Source organism: Dermacentor andersoni, chromosome 5, assembly GCF_023375885.2.
Source record: "Dermacentor andersoni chromosome 5, qqDerAnde1_hic_scaffold, whole genome shotgun sequence".
Taxonomy (NCBI): domain Eukaryota; kingdom Metazoa; phylum Arthropoda; class Arachnida; order Ixodida; family Ixodidae; genus Dermacentor; species Dermacentor andersoni.
The window spans coordinates 189386929-189413936 of NC_092818.1; the positions used below are offsets into that span (position 1 = coordinate 189386929).

At 44.7% G+C, this 27008-nt stretch overlaps 1 protein-coding gene across 1 annotated transcript in view; it reads right to left on the reverse strand.

Moving 5' to 3' along the window:
* Positions 1–26711, reverse strand: part of LOC126532312 (ATP-binding cassette sub-family G member 1-like) — a 40194-nt gene extending 13483 nt beyond the window's left edge. Inside the window, exons 1-10 of the mRNA XM_050180000.3 lie at positions 26610–26711; positions 24568–24722; positions 23817–23934; positions 22801–22987; positions 21320–21465; positions 18362–18485; positions 16325–16439; positions 5879–6024; positions 4407–4508; positions 2049–2217 (exon numbers count right to left, since the gene is read on the reverse strand). Coding sequence (XP_050035957.1) covers positions 2049–2217; positions 4407–4508; positions 5879–6024; positions 16325–16439; positions 18362–18485; positions 21320–21465; positions 22801–22987; positions 23817–23934; positions 24568–24722; positions 26610–26653 — 1306 coding nt within the window. The 5' untranslated portion in view covers positions 26654–26711. The remainder of the gene's footprint in view (positions 1–2048; positions 2218–4406; positions 4509–5878; positions 6025–16324; positions 16440–18361; positions 18486–21319; positions 21466–22800; positions 22988–23816; positions 23935–24567; positions 24723–26609) is intronic.
* Positions 26712–27008: the final 297 nt, after the last annotated feature.

A 27008-nucleotide genomic window follows, 5' to 3' on the forward strand; every position in this document is an offset into this window, starting at 1 on the left:
CAATGTGTCGAGCGGTGGATTGAAGACGTGCGTAGTAGTTGGCTGCGAAAATATTGAGTGGCATATTAAGGAATGGAAGGAATCTGTGTGACCTAGCTCACGGATCGCTGCTACATAAGGATAACCTGTTCTGCCGGCCCTTGACGGTGCACTACATTCCCCAAGAATAAAAGACTTCATTCATCCGCCAGCGTTGCATCGCTAACCTCCAAAAAAAGGACTTCAACTTCGGAACGTCGGCAAGAGTGTGTACCGCTCGTTAAACAATGACAAAAGGAGTGGTGCCGCTTCCTATCATAGTAAGTTTCACGCACGTTATTTACACACATCTACCTCAACTGGCACGCAAGCTTACACCCACTCTGTCACTAACGTATCAAGAATAAGTGAGTGGGCGCAATAAGCACAAATCTATCGGAAATGAGCGAGCGATCAAGCATAAAACAATCAGATGGTGACCGCACCGAGAAAGTTTACTGAGTCGGAAACGTGACAAGCCGCTGCTTCAAAGTGTTTGTCAAACAAAGAAATAAGAGCAAAACACGCTGATCCTGATTCAAGTCATAAGCGGTAAGTTTGAATAGCCTGGAACAGATATTTAGCCCCGCTTTTAGAACAAGCACCATATACGCTGCTCGCGCCATTTGGACATAGCTTAATCAGCTCCGAAAGCGCTTTTACATGTTCTCTGAGGCTGTGGCCAAAGCTTCGTGTCATCCACCCAATCACCGTCTACTATATCTTGCGAAACAGAGGTTTGCGAAGCCGCTCCGGCGTATACACAACCATTGTAAACACAGAGGCAGCGGTGGCAAATGAGGCAAGCAATGGACGCTTCACCACGTGACCAGACATCGAAGTGCCGACAGCACCGCCACAGAAAGGGTCAATACACGCCATAGGGTCTTCTGGGTACGGCGTTGGCTAGCCACGTGAGATCGCGGGTTAATATCGCGGCCCCGGCGACCGCATTTCGATGGAGGCGGCATGCAAAAACGCCCATGTACCGTGCAGTGTAGAAGATTTGTGTAGAAGGTGCATGTTAAAGATTTCCAGGTAGTCAAAATTAATCTGGAGGCGCACCTCAAGATCAGATCGTAGTTTCGGCCCCTTAAAACCCTAGAAGGTTGTTTTTCTTTATTATTATTATTATTCTTCTTGATTGCAACGTTCATTCTTGGGAACAATGTTGCGTAGCGCACAGCCAGATATCTTCGACATCCCTACATCTACCACGTAGGAGCTGTTAGGGGACGTAAAATTACATTGAAGAACTGTGTAAAATAATAATTGATGGTATCTAACACCACGATGCAGGATGTTGGATATATCAAAGATGCCGTAACTTCTGATTAATTTTTGACGACCTGTGGTTCATTATTGTGCATTTAACATCAATCGCACCGGTGTTTTTCCGTTGTGACTCGCTGTATTGCACTTTTCGCGGCCGCCAGAAATCGAACCCGATGCTTCACGCTTTGCAGAGTGCCATATAATCGTGATGGGTGAACTGTAGAAGAGAATTTGTTGTATTGTTATATAAGCGCAATACTCTGTATAGTTGTTTTATGCGTGTTCCTTCTCTGATAGTCCCCTAACAGACCACATAACATGTGCACGGAGCACTCTTGGCACAGAGTTATGGAAGCTAGCTTTTACATCGCTGGGCCGCGACACAGACTGTTCGACACTACGCTGTGGGACGCACGATCATTACAGAGCCGCCGTGACTAGAGGTGAGAAGCTGCTGCACGCGGAAGAGATAGTCCAGAGGACACGTGATTTGGCAGCCCAGAGCAACAAGCGGAAATTACGCAAAGCTTCCAACTTTAGCCGTCGGTGCCACCAGGGTAGTGTGAATGCTATCCCACTACAGCTTAATATTAAGGCGCTGCAAGCAAACTCAGGGGCATCATATTACGATGAAACCAGTCTTTCGCTTTTTATCACCATTCAGATTCTATCACTTCATGCATGCTGAAGTGGCAGATTTCAAAAGCTAAACGCGTGATTGTTTCCCAGAAGAGAGGTGACCACGTTGTGCTCACGTATGAGTACGGTGCTGCTTACGAATCCCAGCAGTAACACGAACGTAGTGACAACAAACAAGGCAGCCGTGTCCCGAATCTGAGCGGCCCTGTTTCCACAACCATAGTACAAAATGGACAACAGGAAAGCGAAGAACAAAGATGCCGCTATGCGGACGAGCGTGGTAACCTGCATCAGAAAAGGAAGAGCAACGGTTAGTCACACTCGTGTACTTTGCATTTTTTACAGGGGCAGTTTGTTGTGCTCACAATGACGTGATAACAGCATAGTGTAACGGAAATTATCACGAGGCCAAGTTAAAAGTAAAGAAAGTCGAATAGTATTTGGGCCTATGTGAAGGTATTGTTGTTTTAATATACAAACTGGTTGTACTTGTGCTATTCCAACTGTGAACCTCCATCGCATTGATTGACAGATGGGAAACACGTTTATTTACATGAAAAGACAGTCTCTGTTTTGGGCCATTACGGGCGAGTCAAAGGTGTCACCGAGCGCGACAAAGTTCTCGGTCGTGCTGGTCAGGGAGTTCGAACAACCTTAGTGTCGCCATTCACACGAAATGGGCCTGTGTTTGTGTCCCAGAAGCGCTGTGGTTACGCAGTCGAGGTGTACTGTTTAGGCAGCTGCGTAGACTTGAGGTTCGTTTCGATATTACTGCTCATTATTTAAGTGGAGACTCGTGCAGAACTTATTTTACAATGGTCGACAAGGTCCGTGGCTTTTGCTACACTGAACAGTGCACACTTCTTTGTTTGTGATAAACTGTCTAATACGCCACAGGTGTTAAAGTAATTTGGTTTTATGCGAGTACGGTTGTTACAAAACGACGCTGTTGGATTTCCTAAGGTATAAACAGCTTCAGGATCGGGGACCGTATTCCCAAGAGTTGTTAAACTAAAATTATTCGGAAGAGCAGATGCTAGCCAATCGGTACGCTCGACATGTTAGAGAGAAAGCGACGGGTCGAAAAGCTTTGTAATTTTGGCCCCTAATATTCCAATGCAAATTTACTGCAAACGTTTTGAGGCTAGGGAAACCGAGCGCAGTGTTCTGGTCACAGGCACAGCCAGATAAAGGTTGTCATTGCATTCCACGTAATTGCATTCCAGTGGATACCTGGGCACTGCAATATTCCTGGTAATACTGCAGCGGACGCAGCTGCGAATCTGGCGCACAATAACGCGGAGACAACCAATCTTCCCCTATTGCGTAGTGAAGTCCGTCTGCTCCTGAGACAGATTTCTTGTCGCCTCAGCAAAACTACCTGGTTTGATCAGCAAACAAAAGACTCGGAGTTATACTTTATAGACCCATGTATAACCTTATCAATGCCGGAAAATCTAAGAGATAACAGAAAATTCGAAACATTGGTACACCGCCTGCGTCTTGGTACTGCATTTACAAAACACTTCTTGTACAGAATAAAACATGTCTCTAATCCGCAGTGTTCTTGTGGCCATCCAGACGAAGATGTAAATCATCTTCTTCTCGAGTGCATGAAATATGATCTACAAAGAAGGGTACTGCAAGCAAATTTGTTGATGTTAGACAGAAGACCATTCACCCTAAGAAAGATACTTGGCCCATGGCCAACTGCGGGCCTTCAAAAAAGAGCGCTTCTTGCTCTGAAAAAGTTTTTAGAGGACACCACCATTTTGGGAAAATATTAGGTATCATATGATCCGAATACGCTAACTGAGTAACACAAACGTTGTTCGTGGTCCATAATTGTTTTATGTGGTGATCGCAACTTTTACGCAATATGTATAATTCTGTTCTGTACTTGCAGTGCATTACATGTGTTGTGTGTTTTGGCTGTTCAAAATATCTGACTTTATATATGCGTACGTGGACTGAACTAATGCACAGAGCTTTGCGACTCATGTACTGTTGGACTGTATATTTTATTCATCCAGTGTTGTACTGAGTGCCATATTTCGTGTCGCTATTCTCCGCTTTTACGCAAACTTGTTTCCTTTACCAAGTGACAAGGAGTAGCCGGTGCCACCATAAAGGCGCCAACCTCTCCTAATATTCATTTCAATAAAAAAAGAAGGTTGTCACATATTTCCTACTCATCATTTAATACTGATAACGTTCCGAAATGTCGCGCAATTTACCATAGCCATTTTATGCCACAATGATCAAGACCGTGTTTGTCAGTCACATCGCCACTGAATGCTAAAAATGATTTTTCGAACGCAAGAAAACAAGAACGGGTTAATAAATAAATTTTCTTTCTTTTTCTGTTTAAGTTCAGATGTTGCATTGTCCTGGTTTATATACTTGCGGTTAATGACGTAACAAAGAAAACTTACGAAAGGTTCTTGCTTGTAAGATAAAAAATTCACACCCACCTTGTTTCTAGTGATGCAAATGAAGCACCTCTTCAACAGTGTCATGAACTGCCGATGGTATTTTGCTCGGAACCGGTACTGATGCATTTGCTCTTTCTTTTCCTGGTGGAGGTGAAAATACCAGGACACAAGCCTTTCGTGCGACAGTGCAAGATGCGGTGAAAACTGACAGGTAAAATCACGGCATCAGTTTTAATGAAGGTCTTACAGGAGAGCCCGAAAAATGTTTTACGGTGTTGATTGTTTTGATAATAAATTTTAGAGAAAGAAACATTCTCACACTGATGCTTTTAAGCGATGCTTTTTTATCACTTAGTTAAACTTTAGTCAGTCTTTTTTACATACAATCTTTTTTTGTTCGTTTGAGCGTAATCTACATATTCTGCACGTTTTGTACAGCCTTTGCAGCTCCTTCAGTCCCTAGATCTCCAAAGTTGGGTGCCGGTGCTCCAGAAGTGAGCAATCGTCATACCTTCAGGCTCACAATAACCACTTGGTATACCCTGTTATTTTTAATTACCGTGAGATGACATCTTAGGTTTCATCTCCACCGAACAGAAAACAATTAATAATGGTGTCTAATAGCGTACGAGGGGTCGCGATTTTGGCCGCATCGCACGCTTTCATTAATTTTTCATCATGAAAGCGCAGGACCCGACATAGCTGCTACCAACAGGGCTTGACGCCGATTAAAATTTGTACCCTGATTAATAATAATAATAATAATAATAATAATAATAATTAATAATTGAAGAATAATCGGATTTGTAGGTTTACGTACACAGGCGATAAAAAGATCAAACCCAGTGATTTGCCAGGATGCACGAACACTGAAGAAATAAAAGCTGGGCTACTTGAATCGACAGGTGCCTTTATTATTACTTGAACGACACTCTGCGCAAATGCACATTGAGTTTTGCAAGCGTGGCGACGCGTACATGCTCTTTTTTTGCCGGCGATCTTAATGCACCTAATCATAACTTCTCCATTGAGTTCTCTGTCAAAAGGTAAAAAAGTTTTCTTTCTGCACCACGCCTCCTGCCTCGTTCAAGCCCCGAAGGAAAGTATTAGATACCGCTGGTTTTATGCCTCTTTGCTGACCAATAAAGAACGGCGCACAATATCCAGAATCGGAAAATTAAACGTTTCGACACATTTTGCCGCAAGTGCAGCGTGCATGTGTGGGCGCAGTCGGACTTCGAAGTTTCTCGGTGTTTAGCTCTTGGGAGAAACAGAACCATGCGAGCTTAACTGATTAATCGCCATCTAAAGAAAATAGGCTTTAATCGATTAATCGTAAGGTTAATCGATCTATCGAACAGCCGTACCTGCCGCTGCATTAATTTGGAAGCCTCGAGCCGCACGTTGACACGTATCTTACCTGAAATCTTGTGTGGGTGCACGATGCAACTTATGTAACCGAATGCCAGAATGCGTATCATATAAATAGGTCGCAAACATAAACAACGTACCTTCTCAGTCATAAACCGTCCTCCATGAGGGCTGAACTTGAAAGAATCAGTGCATTTATTTTTGTCACGGTTGACTTGATCGGGAATGAACAGCTTGGACAAGTTCCCTCTCACTCCTCCATGTTCTCCAGCGGCTATCTCTGTAACTAATGAATAGACGTCAATAGCACGTGCCTTAACTTTAGTGCTGGAATCGTCCTTGTTTCGCTTTTTGTGTAGGTCACAGCATAAATGTAAGGCTACATTCATTTTCGTTATTTCACCGTCCGTTGAAGTTCGTTGAGTCTGCGTACACTTGGTTATATAAAGCAGTATGTAAGCCCTGTGTCCCTCCACACTGCAACATTAAGGCGTGGTTATGCGCTCTCTCGGCGCGCTCGGTTTCGGTATCACGCTGAACATGTGCCAAAAATATTCCCGCCAGCGTGCTGTAAATAAGGGCGTTCGACTCGTTTTAAACGCTGATTTGTTATGAACTCGCCATTGCCTACAAACGATCAATTCGCATCGGCTTCCTAACATACTTATAGCATACTTATAAGTAAACATATAAGTACGGCTTCCTTCCGTACTTATATTTTCTGGAAGGCTTCCTTCGCTGCAGTGATGCATACCTATCGGTACTGCTATCGATACTATCGATCATAGGTTCGCTATCTAAGCAGCTGGGGCAAAAAGAAATACATCGATATTGTACCATCGATTGTACAAAACCGCGCGACTTAACTCAAGTAACCACTGTAAGATTAACTTGGCCAATGTTTCCTGTTTATTCCGAGCCACGCACTATGCTGACCTTGGTAACCATTATAGCTCACTGCATGCAAGCCTCACCGATCACTGCAGACGGATACCCCTCTGTCACCATGGCAGCGGAGTTATTACACGGTCGAGCTTTTCCTGCCTTTAGTATGAGGTCGTATGGCATGCGCCGCGATTTTGCAGCGATGCCTTAATTCCGCTCGATTTTATGCCACTCTTATTATCTACCATTCACTGCAAAGTGTTCCTATGATAACGCGGGCGGTGCGTCATTCCAACCACTGACGAAGCGCGAGAAGCCCTAAAGGAGGTAACATCACAAATGACATCGCGACACAATCGCTGTCATGGTTCCCAACAGCTGGAGTTGAAAACGCAATCTCGGAACAGTAACTATCTAAAATTCTAGAGGCCACGACAAAGCTCCACTACGCCACTTTCTGAAGTAGCTATGGAACATAGTATGGGCATTCTTTCAACAGAAGTACGAGCAGACTGCTGGTTCTCAACCACTTAGTAAGTACAACAGCACACGGGTGAGGTGGACTGAAGGGGAAAAAAGTTGGCATCACTTCATAAATCTCATTGCTCAGTTAGAACTAAAAAGAGAAAAGGCGTTATAAATATTTGTCACTGCACTGCAACAAATTTTAGGTTGAATTTTCAGATGTGAAAATATAAAAAAGAAAATTGAGGAGCCATTCCACTCTCTGAAGGTGGATGACCAGCGAAGCTGTAGCATATCAAACAGCGTTAGACAAGGGTAAATGTATTTATTTTCATCATTTGGTAATGGCCGTGACGGTAGCTTTGTGATTACTGTGACTGGTTCGGTCACAACCTTAGACCGAATCTTGGTCAAAGTTAAATCTATAAACGACCGTAGTTGAGTATTTGAGTGATTTGAATTGGTGTGGCACTTCAAACCGGGACGACTACGAAGTTATTGTGCTCGGTTGCTGGTTTTCTTCTGGTGCTGTAGTCTTTCTCTTTTATATTATTTTCGTGCATCAGTATCAGGCAACGACATTTGTGCTCAACCCTGAAGAATCCTACACTGCTGGGAGACCCTCCTCGCGGAGCTTGCCGTGGAAGATATGATCTTGGACTCGTCTGGCGGTCAGCATAGGCCGCCCGCGGCTCGGAAGCGGCTCAGTTCGTCAGTAGGATCCGACGCTGCTGATTCCGAGCTTTCTGACTCAAGATCGGAATATTCGGATGCTTTCATACCTGTCAAGCACCGCCGTCCAAGACGGATGTCTCCGGCATCGTCCTCAAGTGAAGGGACTATCATATACAGCGCCATCAAGACTACGACAGTAGCTTGATGGCGCTTAGTAGCTTATGCCTCAATGCTATCTATCGACAGAAACTTAACGATTTCTTCTTCAAACTTGCCCCTGGACTAATCCAAGAGGTTTGCGTGAACCCCAGGAAAAAATGTCCTTGCTGTTGACACAACTGATGACAAGATGGTGCAAGCTCTACTTGGTTTGCCTGATATCTGTGGGGTCCGCACACGTCCCTGCATACCACAGGGTACAAATATAGCAGCTGGTGTCGTATCTGATGCGGACTTGGATCTCGAAGACGACGTGTTTAAGAACATGATCGTTTGCACGCCACCATGCAAAATAATTAGCGTTCAAAGGCTGGGCTCGTCAAAGTGTATGAAGATACTTTTCGCCTCTGGAAAGCTGCCTAGTCATATAAAGGCTGAACTTGTGCGCTATCCTGTTCGACCTTTCGTACCACGGCCTTTGCAATGTCATAAGTGTTTTAAGGTTGATCATGTTCAGGGCTTTTGCAAAAGAGATCTGGTCTGTGCCAGATGCGGTGGGAATCACCATGCAGATTCCTGCGAAAGTCAGGCATATCGGTGCCCTAACTGTGATGGTGAACATGTTGCAACGGATAAAGGATTTCCCTCATTGAAGAATGAACTAAAGGCACTGAAAGAAAAAGCCATAAAGAAGGCAGCAGGAGATGAGAGCTCCCGTCGCCGTAGTGCTGCCCCAGCGACTGGAAAAGCAGTGCGTTCAAAGATTGACAAAGACACAACGCATCGGAAAGTAGGAGGGCGGACATTCTGCCTCTCAGACACATGGTGGCCAGCGCTTCCATCAAATTCGTCGGAACAAGTATCTACAAAGACTTCCACCACAGTGAAAATCACTGCAAAACACAGCACCTAAACCAGTATCAGCCAACGACGATGTGCATCTTGTCAATCTTCTGAAGAAACTTGTCAACCTCATCAGATCGCCGGTCGCCAGACACCAGCAGCGTCAGCAGCAGAGCAACTTTTGGAGGCCCTCGTTCCAGTCCTCGACGGCCTTCACTAGACGTTTTACCGGAAACAATTTTAGCAGTTGTCAGCAGTCTCGCCCCTTTGTGCTGCAATGGAATGTCAGGTCGATGCGACCGCGGCACGCTGATCTAGTCCTTCTACTCATCGCTATGAAGACTCCGGCAGACATTATAGCGCTTCAGGAAACTAACGCAAGGAAAGACGAATATCGATTGCCAGGTTTCGTGAATGTCCACAGTAACACTCGATGCGCGGAACCAGCTTGTGGCTCTTTCCAGTGTGTGGACGCGGCGCATACGCGCAATGCTTCAAAAGCGTCAGTGTACAGCCGTCAGCACGCTTAACACGAACGCTCCGCAACGTGGCCTGGACCAGCTTGCACTGACGCCAGCGCCGCGAAGTGTTGTGCTCTGTTATCTCGGTTTGTTTGCGGCGGCTTACGATAGCACAGCTCGATTTGACTGCTCGTCTTGTCTTTCGCTTCTGCCTGACCGGCGGCGAGAGTGCGTTCACTTGACATGTCCGTTCCGCCACGTTTTGCTCGTGGCTGCGGACTCCCGCGCGTCCAGAAAACACGTTGCGGTTTGTTTATATCGGCAAAGCGAAATGGCGGGCGACAGCTCGCGCGCCTTTCGGGCTTGGCCTCAAAGCTGGCGCTTTAAGGAAATTATAAATAAGAAAAGCAGAGCAAATGCAGGTTTGTGGCGTTTGTAAAGGTTGGACAATAAATATATCTGCAAATGCGGTGGCATAGTTGTTCATGTCCTTCATTTTTTATATTCTCTGACAGCGCGCATCGGAGTGCTCTCGCAGGTTAGTGTCTGGCTTCCTGTTTAGTCCACGATGCACTGAAGATCCACGGTCGGGGCGTAAGAGCGGCGCGTGTCCTGAGCAAGAAAGACGCGTGCATGCGATTCAAACTACACTTTTAATGTCTAGTTATTAGCGAAAAGCGCTAAGTGGCATCTTGTCGGATAAAAAACTGGCTTTTTAGGTAACTAGAAAGGCTCTGGCCATAGATGCAATGTATCGAAAAGTAGCACCTTATAGCTTATAAGTGCGCATAAGGTAACTCGACGCCCCCGTCGCATCTTTGTGACTTGCGCAGCGGGTTCCCGATCTTCTTCACAGTGTCATGCTTGACACTTTGCAATGCGCGTTTCCCATATGGTTTTTTTTTGTTAGTTTTCAAAATAGCAGACTGCAGTTAATATTTTAAATGGCTGTATGTTCCTATGGTAAAAGATTCGGCAGAGACACTCAAGAATACATACGCATGGGAATGTGAAAACATGTCATTTAGGGAAGACATAGAGGTTTGGTTGCGGTTTGCAAATGAAGTTTATTAAATGCGATGCATTTCTTCGCGAACATTTGCCACTTTCACAGTACTTATCTATCTATCTAGCCGCCTATGTCTTGGTGCTCTCATGGTCGTTTCGTTAACTTGGTAGGCTCCCCGCTCTCTGCTTCGCATAACATCTATTCCCACAGGGAATGGGATATGCCTGCTTTCTCAGGCGGTCAGTCTTTTTCGAATTTTACGCACTACGCACACACACAGACAGGCGTGTATGACATCACCCAGAACGTTGTACGACGAACGGTTGCGTCACAATTTTGGTGCGAAGGGCACCTGCGAGAGCACTCCGCGGGAGCACTCCGCGAGAGCGCTCCGATGCGCTCTCAGAGAATATAAGAAATGAAGAACATGAACAACTATGGCCATCGTATTTGCAGATTTATTTATTGTCCAACCTTTATAAACCAGCAAACCTGCATTTGCTCTCCTTTTCCTATTTATCATTTCCTTAAAGCGACAGCTTTGAGGCCAAACCCGAAAGACGCGCGAGCTGTCGCCCGCCATATCGCTTTGCCGATATAAGCAAACCGCAACATGTTTTCTGGACGCGCATGAGACCGCAGCCACGAGAGAAACGTGGCGGAACGGACATACCAAGTGAGCGCACTCTCGCCGCCGGTCAGGTACAAGCGAAAGACAAGAGCAGTCAAATCGAGCTGTGCGATCGTAAGCCGCCGCAAACAAACCGAGATAACAGAGCACAACACTTCGCGGCGCTGGTGTCAGTCCAAGCCGGTCTAGGCCACGCTGTGGAGCGTTCGTGTTAAGCGTGCTGACGGCTGTACGTGCGTGCTGACGTGGACTTCGCGGTTCTTGACACAGACAGCATCTGTAACGATGAATTTGGGTGTGCAGCTGTTACTGTGAGCCTCGGAGGTGTGTCTACGACGGTGGCAAGCATATACAACAGGCCTACACCTCCTTCCGATACCTCACTACCTGAGTGCTTAGTGTCTCGGTGTGGTGCATCGTTTGTGTTATGCGGAGATTTTAATGCCCACCATCCACGATGGTGTAGCCGTCCCCAAGACAATCGTGGGGCAGAGATTAACGAGATCATTATCAAGAACCATCTGCAAATACCAAATGACGGTTCACCTACATTTATAGGTAGAGGAAAGGAGCATTCCACTATAAACCTTGCGATATCAACGAGAGATGTGTGCTTAGCCTGGTCATGTGAACCTGACCCGTGCGGCTCAGATCACCTACCTATTTGGTTAACACCAACACATACTGCGGGTCGCCAGGATGTCGTTTATACAGTGACTAAGTGGGACAAGTTCCATCAGCTGATCTCAGAGGTGCCATTTCAAGACAGCCTGTTTGAACTTATGAGTGAGTGCTTACGAGAAGCTACAGTACAACGACGACGGAGTATCGGCAAACCAAACCCCGATCTAAAGCTTTCGCGGCTCCGCGCATGTCGACGGCGCGCATATAGACGGGCACAGCGCTCTAAACGACGCACCGACTGAACTATATATAATCGCATTGATGCAGCCATACGGCGGCATACAAAACAGCATCGTCGCAAGAGCTGGGAAGCTTTATGTGGTTCGTTGCATACTGGAAGTGGTTTTAGAAGTGTATGGCGCATACTGAAGGCTCTTCGCACTCCTGAAATCTGCAAGAGTCCTACGGCTGCATTGAGCATAGCGATTGGCCGGTCACCAAAAGTAATAGCGGATGCATTTGCAGACATTTTCGTCTCTCCTGCATACAGTAACACCACAAATAGCGACCTTCCTTCTTTGACAAGTCACAGCACCTTAACCGCTTCCTACGGTCCAGCCTGCCAGATGGACGAGGCAGATTTCACTTTTGAGGAGCTGCGACACGCGTTGAGCCTCTTCAAACGCCGCACTGCTCCAGGCGAAGATGGTGTGACGTATCAAGCATTGCGAAACATTGTTAAGTTTTCATGATCGTACATTAGACGAGTATAATGAAGTATGGAGAACCGCTGTAATCCCTGCTGAATGGAAATCGTCCGTGGTGATAGCAATTTTAAAGCCCGGGCGTCCTGCAAGGCACCTCAAGTCCTACCAGCCAATATCCCTAACTTCAAATGTCATCAAGTTAATGAAGCGAATGGTCTTGTTTCGCTTAGATGTCAGGCTAGATGAGCTGAATTTGTTCCCTGATGTCATGAGTGGCTTTCGTCGCCGCGTTCAGCTCTGGACAGCATATCAGACCTTGTCTCAGCGCTCGAATTTGCTAAAGGAAAAAGCATTCCGCCTATATCACCCGCCGTGGTTGCTCAGTGGCTATATTGTTGGCGAACATTGTTTAACTGCGCGAACAAACGAACCACAAAGACAGCGAGGGACAAGGACGGGCGCAGACTTGCAACTAAAGTTTATTCCACAACGTACACATATAAGTACACTCCTGACATACACCACTGCGCGTGCGCGAAAAAAGGCAAGGTAAAAGAAAAGTAAAACCTTGTATAAACAATGTTCGCTAATATCTACCAACTCGCCCAACAAGTTCTTCTAAGCTATGGTGTTGGGCTGCTGAGCACGAGGTCGCGGGATCGAATCCCGGCCACGGCGGCCGCATTTCGATGGGGGCGAAATGCGAAAACACCCGTGTACTTAGATTTAGGTGCACGTTAAAGATCCCCAGGTGGTCGAAATTTCCGGAGTCCTCCACTACGGCGTGCCTCATAATCAGAAAGTGGTTTTGGCAGGTTAAACCCCATAATTAAATTTAAATTTTAAATTCCGCCTATATGCTCTTTCTAGACATACAGCAAGCTTTCGATTCAGTTCCGCATAAGGCGATTATTTTCGTTCTTGCAACCGCGGGAATTTCGGGTCGTCTGCTCCACTTCGTGCATAATTTTCTATAGGAGCGCCGGATTAAAGTGCGTGTCGGAGGAGTAACTAGTGAATACCGAAATGTGAAGCGCGTTGTCCCAGAGGGAAGCCTATTATCGCCGCTTTTATTTAACACCGTACTCGCCGCGATACCAAGTCGTTTGCCTCGGGACAGTGACTTCCCTGTGAGCATAGCTGCCTACGCAGATGACATTGCTCTGTGGATAAGCGGCCCTTCGCACCTTGGTCCGCGGCTTCGTGCAAGCTCGCAAAGAGCTCTAAACGCTACTTCGGAATACTTGGGTGAAGTTGGCCTGCTCGTATCACCTGCTAAGTCGGCTGCAATAGCATATAACCCTAAACAACGCGCTCGTCGAACAATGAACCGACTGTATCTTGACGAAACGCCTATAAAGTGGGTGCGACAACACCGTTATTTGAGGCTAATTGTGGATGATCGCATCTCTTGGCGTCCTGCCGTTAAATCTGTACGACGCAAATCGCACTCCCTCCTTAAGTATGTGGCCGCCTTGACTGCTAGAGTTGCTGGCTGCGACCAAACAACGGCTCTCCAGGTGTACCAGTCATCTGTACTCTCAGGCATGATGTACGCATTTCCAGTCCTGAACATACCACCTAGTTTGATGGCCCAACTGGAGCGAGATCATCGCGTTCCCCTTCGACTAATGCTTGGATTACCTCGTGAGGCGCAATCTATTGCATTACTCACTGAAACGCATCAGTTACCCCTGAGGCTGCTAGCAGACCAGAGAGCTCTATATCATATTGAGCGTCTGCACCGCGCATTGAATGGTCATTCGCTACTTGATCGTCTCATTCACCGCCCGTTATCTCGCATGGGAAAAATGGCGGCATTATTTATGAATATCACTGACATTTCTGAACATGCTCCTCCAGGTACGCCTCCGCCTCCAAAAGATATCACAAAACGCGTATTCCCCATTTACCTCACAATCCCTGACATGCACAAAAAGTCTGATATGCCTGTTTCGGTAATATTCCAATTGGCTCAGCCTCACATGTTCGAAAAGTTTCCAGATTATCTTCAAGTATTCACAGATGCATCTGTACACAGCGACGGTTAAGGCACCTCTGCAGCTTATTTCTGCCCTTCAACTCAAGTACGCCGTATCCTTCAAATACCTCATCCAACTTCGTCAACAACTGCGGAGCTAGCAGCAATTAATGTTGCACTGAAATACGTGCAAGAGGAGTTAACTACATCGAACGTTGCCATATTTACGGACTCTCGTGCTGCTCTTAGCAGGTTACAACGCAGTGAGATTGATTGTCCACTTGTGCGCATCATTACTTACTGAGCAAAATTTCATCACGTGGAGTATCTCTCGTTGCTCAATGGATACCTTCACACGCAGGAATCGCCAGAAATGAAGAGGCTGATCGGCTCACTTCAACTTGCGCTCATAACAACTGTGACTGCCCAGAAATTTTGTGCAAGCTTGACGACGCTCGTCTGCTGATTCGTCGCCACCTACTCAAGCAGCATCCAGACCAGCGCGTCGCAAATGGAACGTTCCCTCCCCGTCTTCGCGGTCGAGGCCTGCCTCGTCGCGCTAGAGCACAACTACTCAAGCTGAGGGTTGGCTGCGGGAACGTGCACGAACGTTTATACAGACAAGGATGAGTGGCAAGTCCATTGTGTACGTCTTGTGGTTGCTGCGAGACACTTCAGCACCTTATATTTGAATGTCCCGCTTTCAGTGCGCAACGCACGTCGCTAGTGAGAAACTATGATATCCTTGGCCTGTGGTGTACGACACTCGACGAATGTTTATACTCCAGTGGTTGTGCGTCTAAACGTGATTAGGCTCATCGCGCCCTACTTACTTTTCTAGAGTTAACTAAGGTTCACGTTTGTAATGTCGAAACTATTCTATTCAACATTGTGTAGTAGCGTGACCTTCAGTGACCGGCCCTACTGTGTGTGATCTGTACTGTTCTACTTTAGTCGTTATATTTGTCATGTTGCTCTTCCTTTCCTCTTTCCTCCCCTCCTTCCTATCTTCCATTTCTGTGTTGCTGTCACCTCCCTTCTGAAGAGTAGGTAGGCGTTGTGCCCCTTCCGTTGGCAGTTGCCAGCCTGCTCCTTGCTTTTTCTTTCCTGTTAATGGTGTATATGTGTTCAAAACAAATAATAATAATAATAATAATAATAATAATAATAATAATTTAAACCAAACTTTTCTAGCACAAACTGAGGGAACAAGTTCTTGTCTGGTTTTGATATGTCTACATTGAAATCTTCACTCCCTTTTCGGTCCCGACACGTCCGCATTGCAATCACCGACAACGACCGCAAGGGCAGTGTCATCGCAACCGACGCAAACTGAGTAGCCATGAACCTTACGGGGCTATTTTCTTTGCTTGCTTCCGGGGGTATGAGCCATGGACGTGACAGTTTTCAGCATGCTGTTCCCTATGTTGCATCAGTGATTAGAAGAAAATTTATCACTCTTCACTTTACTGAGTGCTTGTAGACTCTGCGTTACGCGGCTATGAGCCATTTAAATTTTTGCTTACTTACGGGGTTTTGAGTGCTTACGGGGGTATGAGTAATTGATGATGATAGTTTTTGTTGACGCACACGAAAAATATAGGGAACTCTAGCCATGTGCAGCTTCGCTGTAAAACAAATTTTGTTAAGCTGGTGTAACCATTCCAATGTTAGTTTAGAGCATGAATGAGTTATAACGATATCTGAAGTTTCGCAGCGAAGACAAATATTTTATTTGTAAAGATTTTTGCAAAAAAAAAAATTCCTGAATGTAGTGGTGTTGATTGTCAGTTAGTGAAACACTTTAGGCTTAGCCAACAAGTGCAAAGATATTCATACACAATCAATATCAAACGTTAATAAGTTATCGTAATACAATCACTTATATTATCGATATTAGTAGTAGTAATAAATAAGACTATTGATGCCATCAGTGTTCCATCTACAGATAGTTTTGCTTCCGTATATGTCGCTACCGTTACCCTTAATTTCTAAACTTTGCGAAGTTGAAAGGCGCATACATCGGTGAGCATTTTATGATCAATCGGCCTAACACCAATAATTTAGTTTGGGCTACGACAGGAAAGTACTTTCTTTAATTATAGTTTGAATAGGAATGTTGTGCATATCGTAATGGCTTACTCACTGAAGTCAGTAGGGTTGGTGTGAAGTGGGCAGTGAAGGTCTTGAGAATCCAAAAATTCCAACAGTTTGTTCCCCGAATCATTGTATATGCATCTTCCTTCCGAAAGCACGTAAAGCTGCGAGATCAATTTTAAGACACATCCGTTGAGACCATTGGGTTGAAATTGTCTAACAAACTTTCTGAAGTGCTTACTGCACGCATCAAATCAAAGTTAATACGCTGGCGTTTCGCTTGCCTTCCATCATTAGCGGTGTTTACACGAATACGACAAGTGGCGCATCGCATTTCTAGCACATTGCATCCGTGTAAACGTTAGTCGGCGATTCGCAATAATGTGCTAGGAGAGGGTAGATCGACACGGAGTAGCTCCTCTCATGCGCTGCTTGTAAACACTATCGTATCGTATTGAAGCAGACAGAAAAATTGAGAACGCTGCCGTCATGTGCTCTCCTCCACTCCCCGGCGAAATTCAATCGTTGCAAATAGGTTTTGAGTTATTTCAGGTGGCATATATAGCAATACCTGTAAACGCTCTCACATAGTATTACCTTGATGCCGTCGCATTCATGTATTACCGCTACCACCGCATTCATGTAAACGCGAATATGGAGGTGGAAACAGAGTGGAAAGGGCGACAAACGACTGGTATTCATAATCAACAGGAATCTGTACTTTTACGGCGAAGTCTCCTGGCATTAGCATCACCATTGAATTTTAACCTGAGGTATAGCGCTCATCGTTTAGCCATTTGTCGGGCGCCGTTGCGCGCAACTCGGATGTTCAGTTAAAACGCAGACCCTTAAAAGCTACAACGTATACGTATAATGTGTCATGTTTAGCGCTGCACTTTTGGTTGCTGCTCGCCGCGTTTGCGTGTGCTATAGCAATATGGCTTCGTGTAGGCCACACTGCAATTACGGGACGCTTGCATCATCGCCGGTGACCTGCTGCGCTGTTTTTTTTCTTGCGTAATTTCATCTCGGCACGCCTGTCAGTTTGTGAACTTGAAATATTTCAGTTGCCGACAAGAATTCTGAACTCTAATTAGCACGTATTTGTTAATATTATATGGCACCCACATAGTATCTCCAAGTTGGAATTTTTTCTAGCTCGTTTCTCCTAAATTGTGCTTCACTCTTGCCAATTATCATCTTGATACGCCCGCTTGTTCCGAAACCACACGCTGCTGAGGGCCCCTTATACGCTTTTCTTTCATTATTTTTCTTTTTTTATATACAATAGACTTTTTTTTTAAATCGCTTGTGGCGGATAGCACAATTCTAGACCTTGAGATTACTGAAAGAGGCGCCTTTTGATTTCGATTTCTCGCGCATGTCCGCCTTCTTGAGTAATCCTGCTCAATGACTAGGATTATACGATCTGCCACAGGCGATCTTTAAAATTCTGTATGGTCTAGAAAAATACAGAGCTCCAATGTTCAATCAATGAAACTTTGGCATTTTCTCACACCGTGCCTAATTATCCTGCACACTTACAACTTCTTCAGACATTACCATTGACATGGCCAATATGTCCTCCAATTTTATTTGTGGTAACTACAATTGTTTTCTTTATGGATGTTCATCAGTATTTGTCAATATTTGAAGGCTATACGTTCGGGGTGGACATTCTCGACGGGGCATCTCTCGCCGCACCAACTGCTTTGCCGAAATGGTCCTGAATATCCTCGCGAAGCACTTAATCCAACACCTTAAATGCAATGAGTGACGTGCCCAAATAGCAACTGCTCCAAGTACGGTTAACCACTGTGTAGCTCTGATAGGGATTTGTACACTTTAGCTGTGCTCTCTACGTGAGCATGTAAAATAACAACATTGAGTAGCATATTAGAACGCCATACGCAACTGCTAATATAGATTTAGCCATGGTATCTATAAAAAAGATACCCTGGCCTAACAAAGCTACAAATTATGGCCGTGGGTTTTCAGTGTGCGCTCGCGATCGCATATATATATGCAATCCTCAACATCTTACAATCCGCGATCCATGTTGTCTAATGTGGTGCTCTGGACTTACTCTGTCGAAATGCGAGAACAGCGTAGTGCTTGGATTATGGATTGCACAAATCACGGTGTGTCCGCACGAAGCAAGAGACTTGAGCACACGAACGCAGCGCAGCGCCGAACTGTTGTCCATTCCGCTGCAGAATGTGTTATACAAAAAAGTCACATCATTACCATTACCACATTACCTTCGTTATGGCGTCACATTACCAGTCACATTACCTTCGTTTATGGCGCATGACCCTCACAAATTCTGGCGATATTTGTCAGATGAACGAGAAAAAATAACGCAAATCAATATCTCGGATCATGTTATTCAGGACCCTGAACACATCGCTAAAGAGATGAATAACTTCTTTCAGACAGTTTTTACGAAACATGCTACAAATGCTGCTTTAACACCTTACGATGTCAAAATACCAATGGAAGAATTAACTGTAATGAGGAGGGCATACTGTCGCTATTGCATAAGCTCGATCTTAAAAAATCTACCGGCCCCGATCAGATTTCTAACTCATTCTTAAGTCGATACGTAAGCTGGACATCAAAGTATCTATTTAAAATATTCACTCTTTCTCTTCTAACATCAGTGCTACCAGACGATTGGCGCAAGGCTGCAATAATTCCAATACATAAATCGGGCTCGAAATTAGATTTAAATAACAACCGCCCAGTGTCATTAACAAGCTCATGCTGCAATATAATTGAACACGTAATATTTAAGGCCATAATAACTCACCTAGAAACAAACGAACTTCTATATAAACAACAACATGGTTTCAGATCAAGCCTGTCAACTATAACCCAACTAGCGGAGTTAACTCATGACATAGCTAACGTACTTATTAATGATGGCCAATTAGATGCAGTTTTTTAGACTTTTCTAAAGCGTTTGACGTAGTTCCGCACCAGGATTTACTCACAAGATTATCGGCTTTCGGTATTAGTAATAAAATAATATCCTGGATCAACAGTTTTCTAACCAATCGTAAACAGAGCGTTTCAATCGATAATAATCTTTCACAACCCCTCTATGTCTACTCCGGAGTACCCCAAGGATCAGTTCTGCCACCACTTTTGTTCTTGATGTACATTAACGACATACAGTTTTGCGTTCAAAACTCAATTCAGATGCGCCTGTTTGCTGATGACTGTGTCGTGTAAACAGTCGTGCACAACCAAGAAGACCAGACAGAACTTCATAATTCACTTCAAAGAATTTACTCTTGGTGCAACACTTGGGGCATGAAATTGAACACATCAAAAACACATTAGATGTCTTTCACAGATAAGAAACTCCCGCTTTACTTTACATATTCAATCGGAAGTTCAACAATCAACAAAAGCGACCAGGTAAAATACCTAGGCATTAAACTCACGCCTAACCTTAACTAGGAGCCTCGTATTTCGACCATGTGTCAAAAAGCCATAGGCAAACTATCCTTTTTAAGAAGGAAACTGCGCGCAGCACCACCACACTTCAAACTAAATGCGTACAAAGCACTAATAAGACCATGCCTAGAATACGCTGATCTAATCTGGAGCCCTCATCAAAAATGCCTTATAAATAAAATAGAACGCATACAAAAATTAGCAATTAGGTTTGTATATTCGGACTACAAAAGGCAGTCCAGTATCTCAGGTCTGCTAGCAAGGGCAAACCTAAAACCCCTCTCGCAGAGAAGAGCAATTTCGCGACTAAAATTCATCTATTAATTATACCATGGTCATTTCCAAATAGCACGTTCTCATTACCTGCAAGATCCTCCAAAACGCTCAACCAGACTAAATCATTTCAAAACAATCTATCTTCCCCCAAGTCGTGTTAATGTTCACAAGCATTCCCTTTTTCGGTCGGCCATTTCCCAGTGGAACAAGTTAACTAACGATATTGTGTGTTGCAATAACATCGACTCTTTTATTAACTGCATTCAGTGTATTGACTTGTAATCATGATTTTTTTCATTGTATCTCTGTACCACTCCTGCACGGGCCATGAAGGACCTGCAGTATATTAAAATAAAAAAAATTCCCAACGGAGGCCTAATTCAAAAAGTATGCGGGGTTTTACTGGGACTTTGTTCTAACACAGATAACTCAAAGAAAATGACGCTGGCCTTGAAACAATCGGTTATCTATTCACAGAGCACCAAAGGTTGTTTCTTAGTTTCCAGGTACAAGGCATTTAATGAGAACGAATGTGGCATATTTATCTTTATTATAAGTATTTTCATTATGACATTTTTATTCACTTGTATATTTCTTGATGTCCATTGCTTTTTCTTCTATCCTTTTCTTTTTTCCGCACAAGACACTATGGAGCAGCCGAGGAGGCTTTTACCTCGGCGTCTGTAGGACAACCGATTTACAATAGAACGAAATAAAACCGAGAATGAGTATTTTGTTTGGTGGCACAAGTACTCCCCTTCTGAAGTCACGTGACTTCAGAAATAGAATACTTATGCCACCAAACAAAATACTACCCCTTCGATATGAACAAATGCCATCTGCCCTATCTGTTTCCCTTCGTGATTTCTTTTATATGCTTGTTTCAAAAGCTGTGCCTCAGAAGAAAGCACACACAGCACCAATTACTGAAACAGGCTGCAGCACACCACAGCACATCTTCCTTTAAACCACTTTAAGGCTGGCCATAGTGGCCTAAGCACAACCTCCCCCCCCCTCCTCTAGCTCTCTCCCCCTCCTCCCTGCCCTTTCTAAGACATGCCCGTAATTAAGCGGTGACAAAAGTGAGCGTGCACTTCCACACACACACACCCATCTTTATGCCTACCTTCGATCCTCCCCTGCTTCACACGAGCATACGTTTCTCAGTGTCTCCGGGTGTATCGCTTACTGTGCGTTTTAATGCGCTTTCTGGTTGTCCTCCTTAAAGAGAAGTATGCTCCCCTGGAGTGGTTAGCCTATTCACTGCTATAGCAAAAGTTACGCAAACTAAATGACACATAACCTTGTTGGCTCGTCTAGGAATACGAGGGGCGGGTTTCCGATGAGTTCCTGTGCAATAGACAGGCGCTTCCTTTCTCCGCCCGAAAGCGATTTCACCAGCGTGTTGGCGCAGTTGTTCAGGCCCCATTTGGTTATGGTTTCTGATACCTGCACGTAGAACAATATAACAGGAAAGATGCCCTTTAAAAAAATAATCCTAAGGACAGCATCACAAGCTGGGCAAGTTGCCACCTGCTTACAGGAAACTAAACATCGCGAACTATAATAAACAATGAAAAAGTCAAAGAAGTTCTTCCCGAACAAAATTATAAGAGTCGGGACATATTTGAATTATTTTGTCACTGCATAATGTAAGAGGAATTCAACAAGCAGTGACAGTCATAACGCATGTTGCTAGAAGTGCTAACTTGATGGCTGCAAGCGAGAGCGCTGCCTTTCATAAGAACACTAGAATGAATTCCCGGTTCTGAAGGCTTTCAGTATCATCAGAGACGCCTAACTGTGCTGCGATAAGCAGGAGATAGAGAAAGAAGAAAAGATATATGGAGGTCAATAAGATGAGCGTGTTGTTTGCTGTACCGGAATAAGGGATTAGGGGAGAAAAAATGAGGCCGGGAAGAAGGGATTAGCAGTGCGCCCACCTGGAGCTGCACATCATATCAGCAATCGGTCGCTCAAACCAGTCAACTTTTCAGATTAAGTTCATTACATTTTCACTCAACGGGGTAGGTTATGTTAAACGTCCGTCTAACAAATAAACCATTAGATTCATTTATATATTTTATTTTTTATTTTTTATTTGACTATAACACTCTCAAAATCCAGCAAACATTACAGGGGTTAAAAATGATCAATACTCTTTGTTAATTCTGTACAATTTTAGCTGATATAAGCACCAAAGTCAAAACTTTTGCAAGCACGAAAAGTGAGAACAAGTAAGAAAAAAAGAAGATTCTGCTCATGTAATGTTATTTGCAAAAGAGAAGCAGTCATTATACGCAAGAATAATAAATGGGTGCTTATATAATGTTAGAAATCGCGCTCACAAATAATTTCTGCCTTGAAATTGCCAGCCGTCTTGATGTAAAGATTACTCCTCTGTTTTGCTGTTTTCGGACGTATGTAAGCGCAGTAGCATGTGCTACACCACCTTTGTGAGAGTAGGACCAGCGGGTGAAAAAATGTATTAAGGAGGAAGGATAAGTTGATCCCGCTAGTGAGGATGGCTGTATGCAGTTCATGAAGAAAGCTTGAATATTGTATTTTATGGCTTGATTACAAAGATGGCAGATTAGGGCTTTATTTCATTGATGTCATGCTAATTGCACTGGTGTCGCTTGATAAGTACGACGAAACCAACTGAGTTGTTTCGTACCATTTCTACTCATGTGCTAGACAACAACATAAAACCGCACAACACGAAGAACCATCAAAAGCCACAAGGAGAGTTCCACCCAATCGACGTCCACATGACACACTCACAAAATGGGAAGCGCTTCCATCCTCAAGCTCCGGCGTGCGCAGCTCGAATTTCATTCCGAGGGTTTCCCGCACTGTCAAGTCTTTCAGCAAGCAGTCGTCTTGCATAATGTAACAGCTTTGCATGTTGAAGAGCTTGGGGTCGCGAACATAGCCGTTAACGTGGACCTCACCTGCGTAGCCTTTATCGCTGGAAAATAAATGGCACACGATAATGCGACAGCCTTAGCATCACCCACGTTATAATGCATGCACCATACGTACGGAAAGACATATAGAACGACGTTAATTTTAGTAACACCAAAAGTGAACTTCAATTGTGAATTTATGTTTTAGAGCACGTCGTTAGAGCATACTGCACCATTCTGTTGGTGTCCAGACATCTAATTGAAATATAATAAGGAGAATGAGAGTAGAGGGTGCTGCGTCGGTGGTAGCGTAAACTACTGAGATCATTCATGTTGTTGTTTTTGCTGTTGTTGTCGTTGTTGACGCTGCCAAAATTAGGCACAATCGCGTTTCATTTCATTTTCACAGAAAGCGTCATGTGCCATATTTGTATCTGAGAGTCTGTAAAAGCAGGCAAGCATAAACAAATCGTAAGTTTCTGAAGTGGCACGGTGATCAAAGTCTTCAGCTTCTATCAGTTCCTGTCTTGTAGCTGTCAGGAGCAAACATTAAGGTCGCGACATTACTTTATTTGAAGCATAATCTACACCACATCGCCGCGCCGTCGTCCTATGGTCTATAAGCTTTCTGTGGAAGTTCGCGAGTGATTCCGTCTTGACCGGAAATGTTACTACTTTCTTTTTCTTTCATGTTGTTGTTTAGGAGCCTTGCGCGGAATTTCACTCCAATCCATAACATTTGGTATTAATTCAAAAGTGCATTCATCGATCTGTCCATTCGACAGACTCCGCGCTATAAACCATACTAGAAGTAATGTGCATTGTCGAAAACACAGCAAATATCTTAATAAAAAGAAAAAAGAACACACACACATGGTACCAAAGACTCACTAGAAGCCTGATAATATGTTGAGCAGAGTAGTTTTGCCGGCCCCGGATGGTCCCATGACGGCCGTCAGAGTTCCTGGGGATGCCTTCCCGTAAAGGCTACTAAGCAGCGCTTTCTTTCCTGCAAATTAATAGGTAAACCGCCACATTTTATTCGCACACCCGATCTAACCAGCGGCTTTCATTATCAAATTTAACAAGATTCCAGATGTTAAGCACAAGGTGTCTGCCAGACGCTCATCGGTGATGTCATATGGGCAACATCGCTTTGTCTTGTAACTATCAGGTGCTTCCTCAAACAATTCAAGCACCAAAATCTATGTTGCAGTTGCCACAAGACAATGCCATTAAATAAACGACTGCCCGTTTTCAGTCAACAAAACATGGGTCAAGTTCTTGCTTTTTCTTCATTTATTTAATTCCTTCTTTGCCATTCTGCGTATCTTTGGTTCATGTTATTTGCACATAGCTACGGCCTGTGCCAGCTTCTTTTTTAATAGTTATGCGTCATTTCTAGCGTTGAGTCCTGTCCGCTTCTTGCTCAACTCTTTCATCCTTTTATCGCGGCTAACAATGATTGAGCTTCCGCGGGACAGGTGTACCTGAGAAAATATTGTGACAAATGTTTCACCATGACTTGAAATCACAATGGCACCAGCATGCACTGTCATTAGGGAAAAAGAATAGGAGAAGTAGGAAGTGATAAGTTTCTTATGGCCTCTGTTTTGTGGGCACTGCCATGGCCTATAATTACCTTTGTCGGCTTGAACACGGAAGGTTATGTCCTCCCAAACTATGGTGACAGGAGATGAAACTTGAGGCAGTAGAATTTCCAAAGCTTTCTCAGAAACGGCGATGTCGACGAATTCTAACCCGCTGCATTTGAAGAACTTCTCCTTTCCTTGCAACCTGTAAGACAACACGCGTTTGCACCAAACCCTAAACGAAGCTGAGCTTCTCAAGTTTGATCAGGGGATCTCAACCGATCAAATCACAAGAGTTCATACGGGTACCCTTTGTTTTCTGTATTCATCCTTTCAGAATTACTGCAACGCGTGTAAATTGGTTGGTTAACGCGTCTTAACGTTCAAGCAACGCTGAGACTATTAAAGAAATCGTAGAAAACGGCTCCATGCAGCTTCATTTTGACTACCTGTAAGATGATGCGCTCAAGCTCGGTAGACGAGTGTTGTTTTCTTTCCGCCCCATCGGAGTGCAGTTGCCACAGCTAGAAATTCAACTGGTGACTTCTGGCTCATCCCTCGAACACCGTAGCCACTACGTCATCGCGACTGGTGGTACGCAAAGGTAGCATAGCGTTGGCAGAGCTTATTACAAGCGCGTTCCATTTGAGTAGACGTAGTTTTACTGGCAAAGTTGGCACTTTTGCCAGAAGAGCGAAGCATTGACAGGGACAGCGAGGTTTATCGTTGCGCTTGAACTCCCCCGACGGTGTTGTAACGATACGCGGGTATGACATGGCTCGAAGCAGCACGCAAGGCGACTTCTGCTGGGCAGAAGTAACAGTGCCCTGGCACATACCAGGTGTCTGAGAATGCGAGCGTCATGAGCGCCGCTTGTGGCGTTGCAGCCGTTGATACTGCGCGAGATGAGACCGTCAACATTAGTCTGCGCCTGATAAAATATTAGATCCGTCTAGGGCGCCAGTACCAGTGAAACTGCATGATTTCGAGATTGTGAGCCCAAATATTGTTTTGCATTTTATAATCGTGTATGAAAGGCTTACACTGCGAATGAGTTTTTTTACTGTTCTTCGCGCTCTCCTGTGGCCAACATTCTGAAGAATAAATCAGTCTAAACCATAAAACCTGGACAGAGCATTTTTAGTGTTTCATTTTGATAACATATAGTTAGCACATCGAAAAATTAATATGGACCACCACACCAAGGACGATGCCCGCGCGTATGGCGACGACGACGACGAAGGCGAAAGTTCTCCAGGAGAGTCAATAAAATCGATATCGCAGTAATCATTTGTGCAACATGTCGTTAGTAAGTGGGAAATAAAGCTTGTTGGATTTGTTTCGCCTAATTACCGGCAGCATTAGGCGGTTTTTTCCAGAAAATCCCACATGAATTAAGTATCCCGAACAGAGTTGGCTACTTGATATCTTGAGATACGATGGAAATCTGCGAGACAATACACACTATGAATAGTAAAACAGCTACTTGCGTCAAGGCACACTGGATTCAAGGCCATTCAGTGAACCCTCACAACGTTGCTGCTGACCAGCAGGCACACTGCCCTCCTAATCCTGATCTTCCGCCTATTCTCCTCCCACCTCAACCCCTTAACTCGCTCCGAGCCAGTAAAAATTTTCTCCGGCAGGGCACACGCGCTCTTATCCCACCGTGTGTCTGCTCCCTCCCCCTTCACCTTACTAGGGCGGAGGAAGTTGTGCTTAGGAGGCTTCGGGCAGGGGTGGCCCTTACACCGGCTGTTATCTCAAGGTGGAATTGGTCGCATTTACCACTGGGTGCTACGTGTCCATACTGCTCCGTTCCTGTGATGGAAGGAGATGCATACCACCTAATATGGACATATACTGGTTTATAATGGGAACGCTGGCGTCTCCTACTGCAAGCCGGCCTCCGCTACAGTGTGACAACCAGCTATGACCACTGGATACATGACAACAGATTCCACAGAACACTGCTTCAATTTATACACAACACAGGCCTCACAGCACACATATAATACACATATACGCACCAAGAATTATGCATTAAGGGCAAGTCTTTGTCGCAATAAAAAAAAAACTACGCTATACTCACTCTGATGCGACCGCGTGGTGTGCGGGGCTTGTTTTTGAGGGCATCTTCTTCGCGGCCTAGCGAGTTACCGACGTGAGGATCAGCGACATATGCCCTGTCGTGCCAGAGTACACAAGCACGAACGCGAACTGCGCGTATGTGCTTGTCGCAAGGTTCGTGTATACTGTTTGCTTTGTTCCACCTTCTCGTCGTGTACTATCATGTTTCAAAGAGTGTACGACCGATAACAAGCTTCAGCGGCAGCTCCCTCACCGGCTGTTGATCTAATCAAATGTGTGAAGAGACGCCGGAATCATATATCAAGGTCATAGACGTGCATTCTAGATCTAAAAGGGTCACGAAAGAGCAGCGCTAAATGAGGTTGCGCTGGCACCGTATTCTTTCAAAAGTGTTATTTAC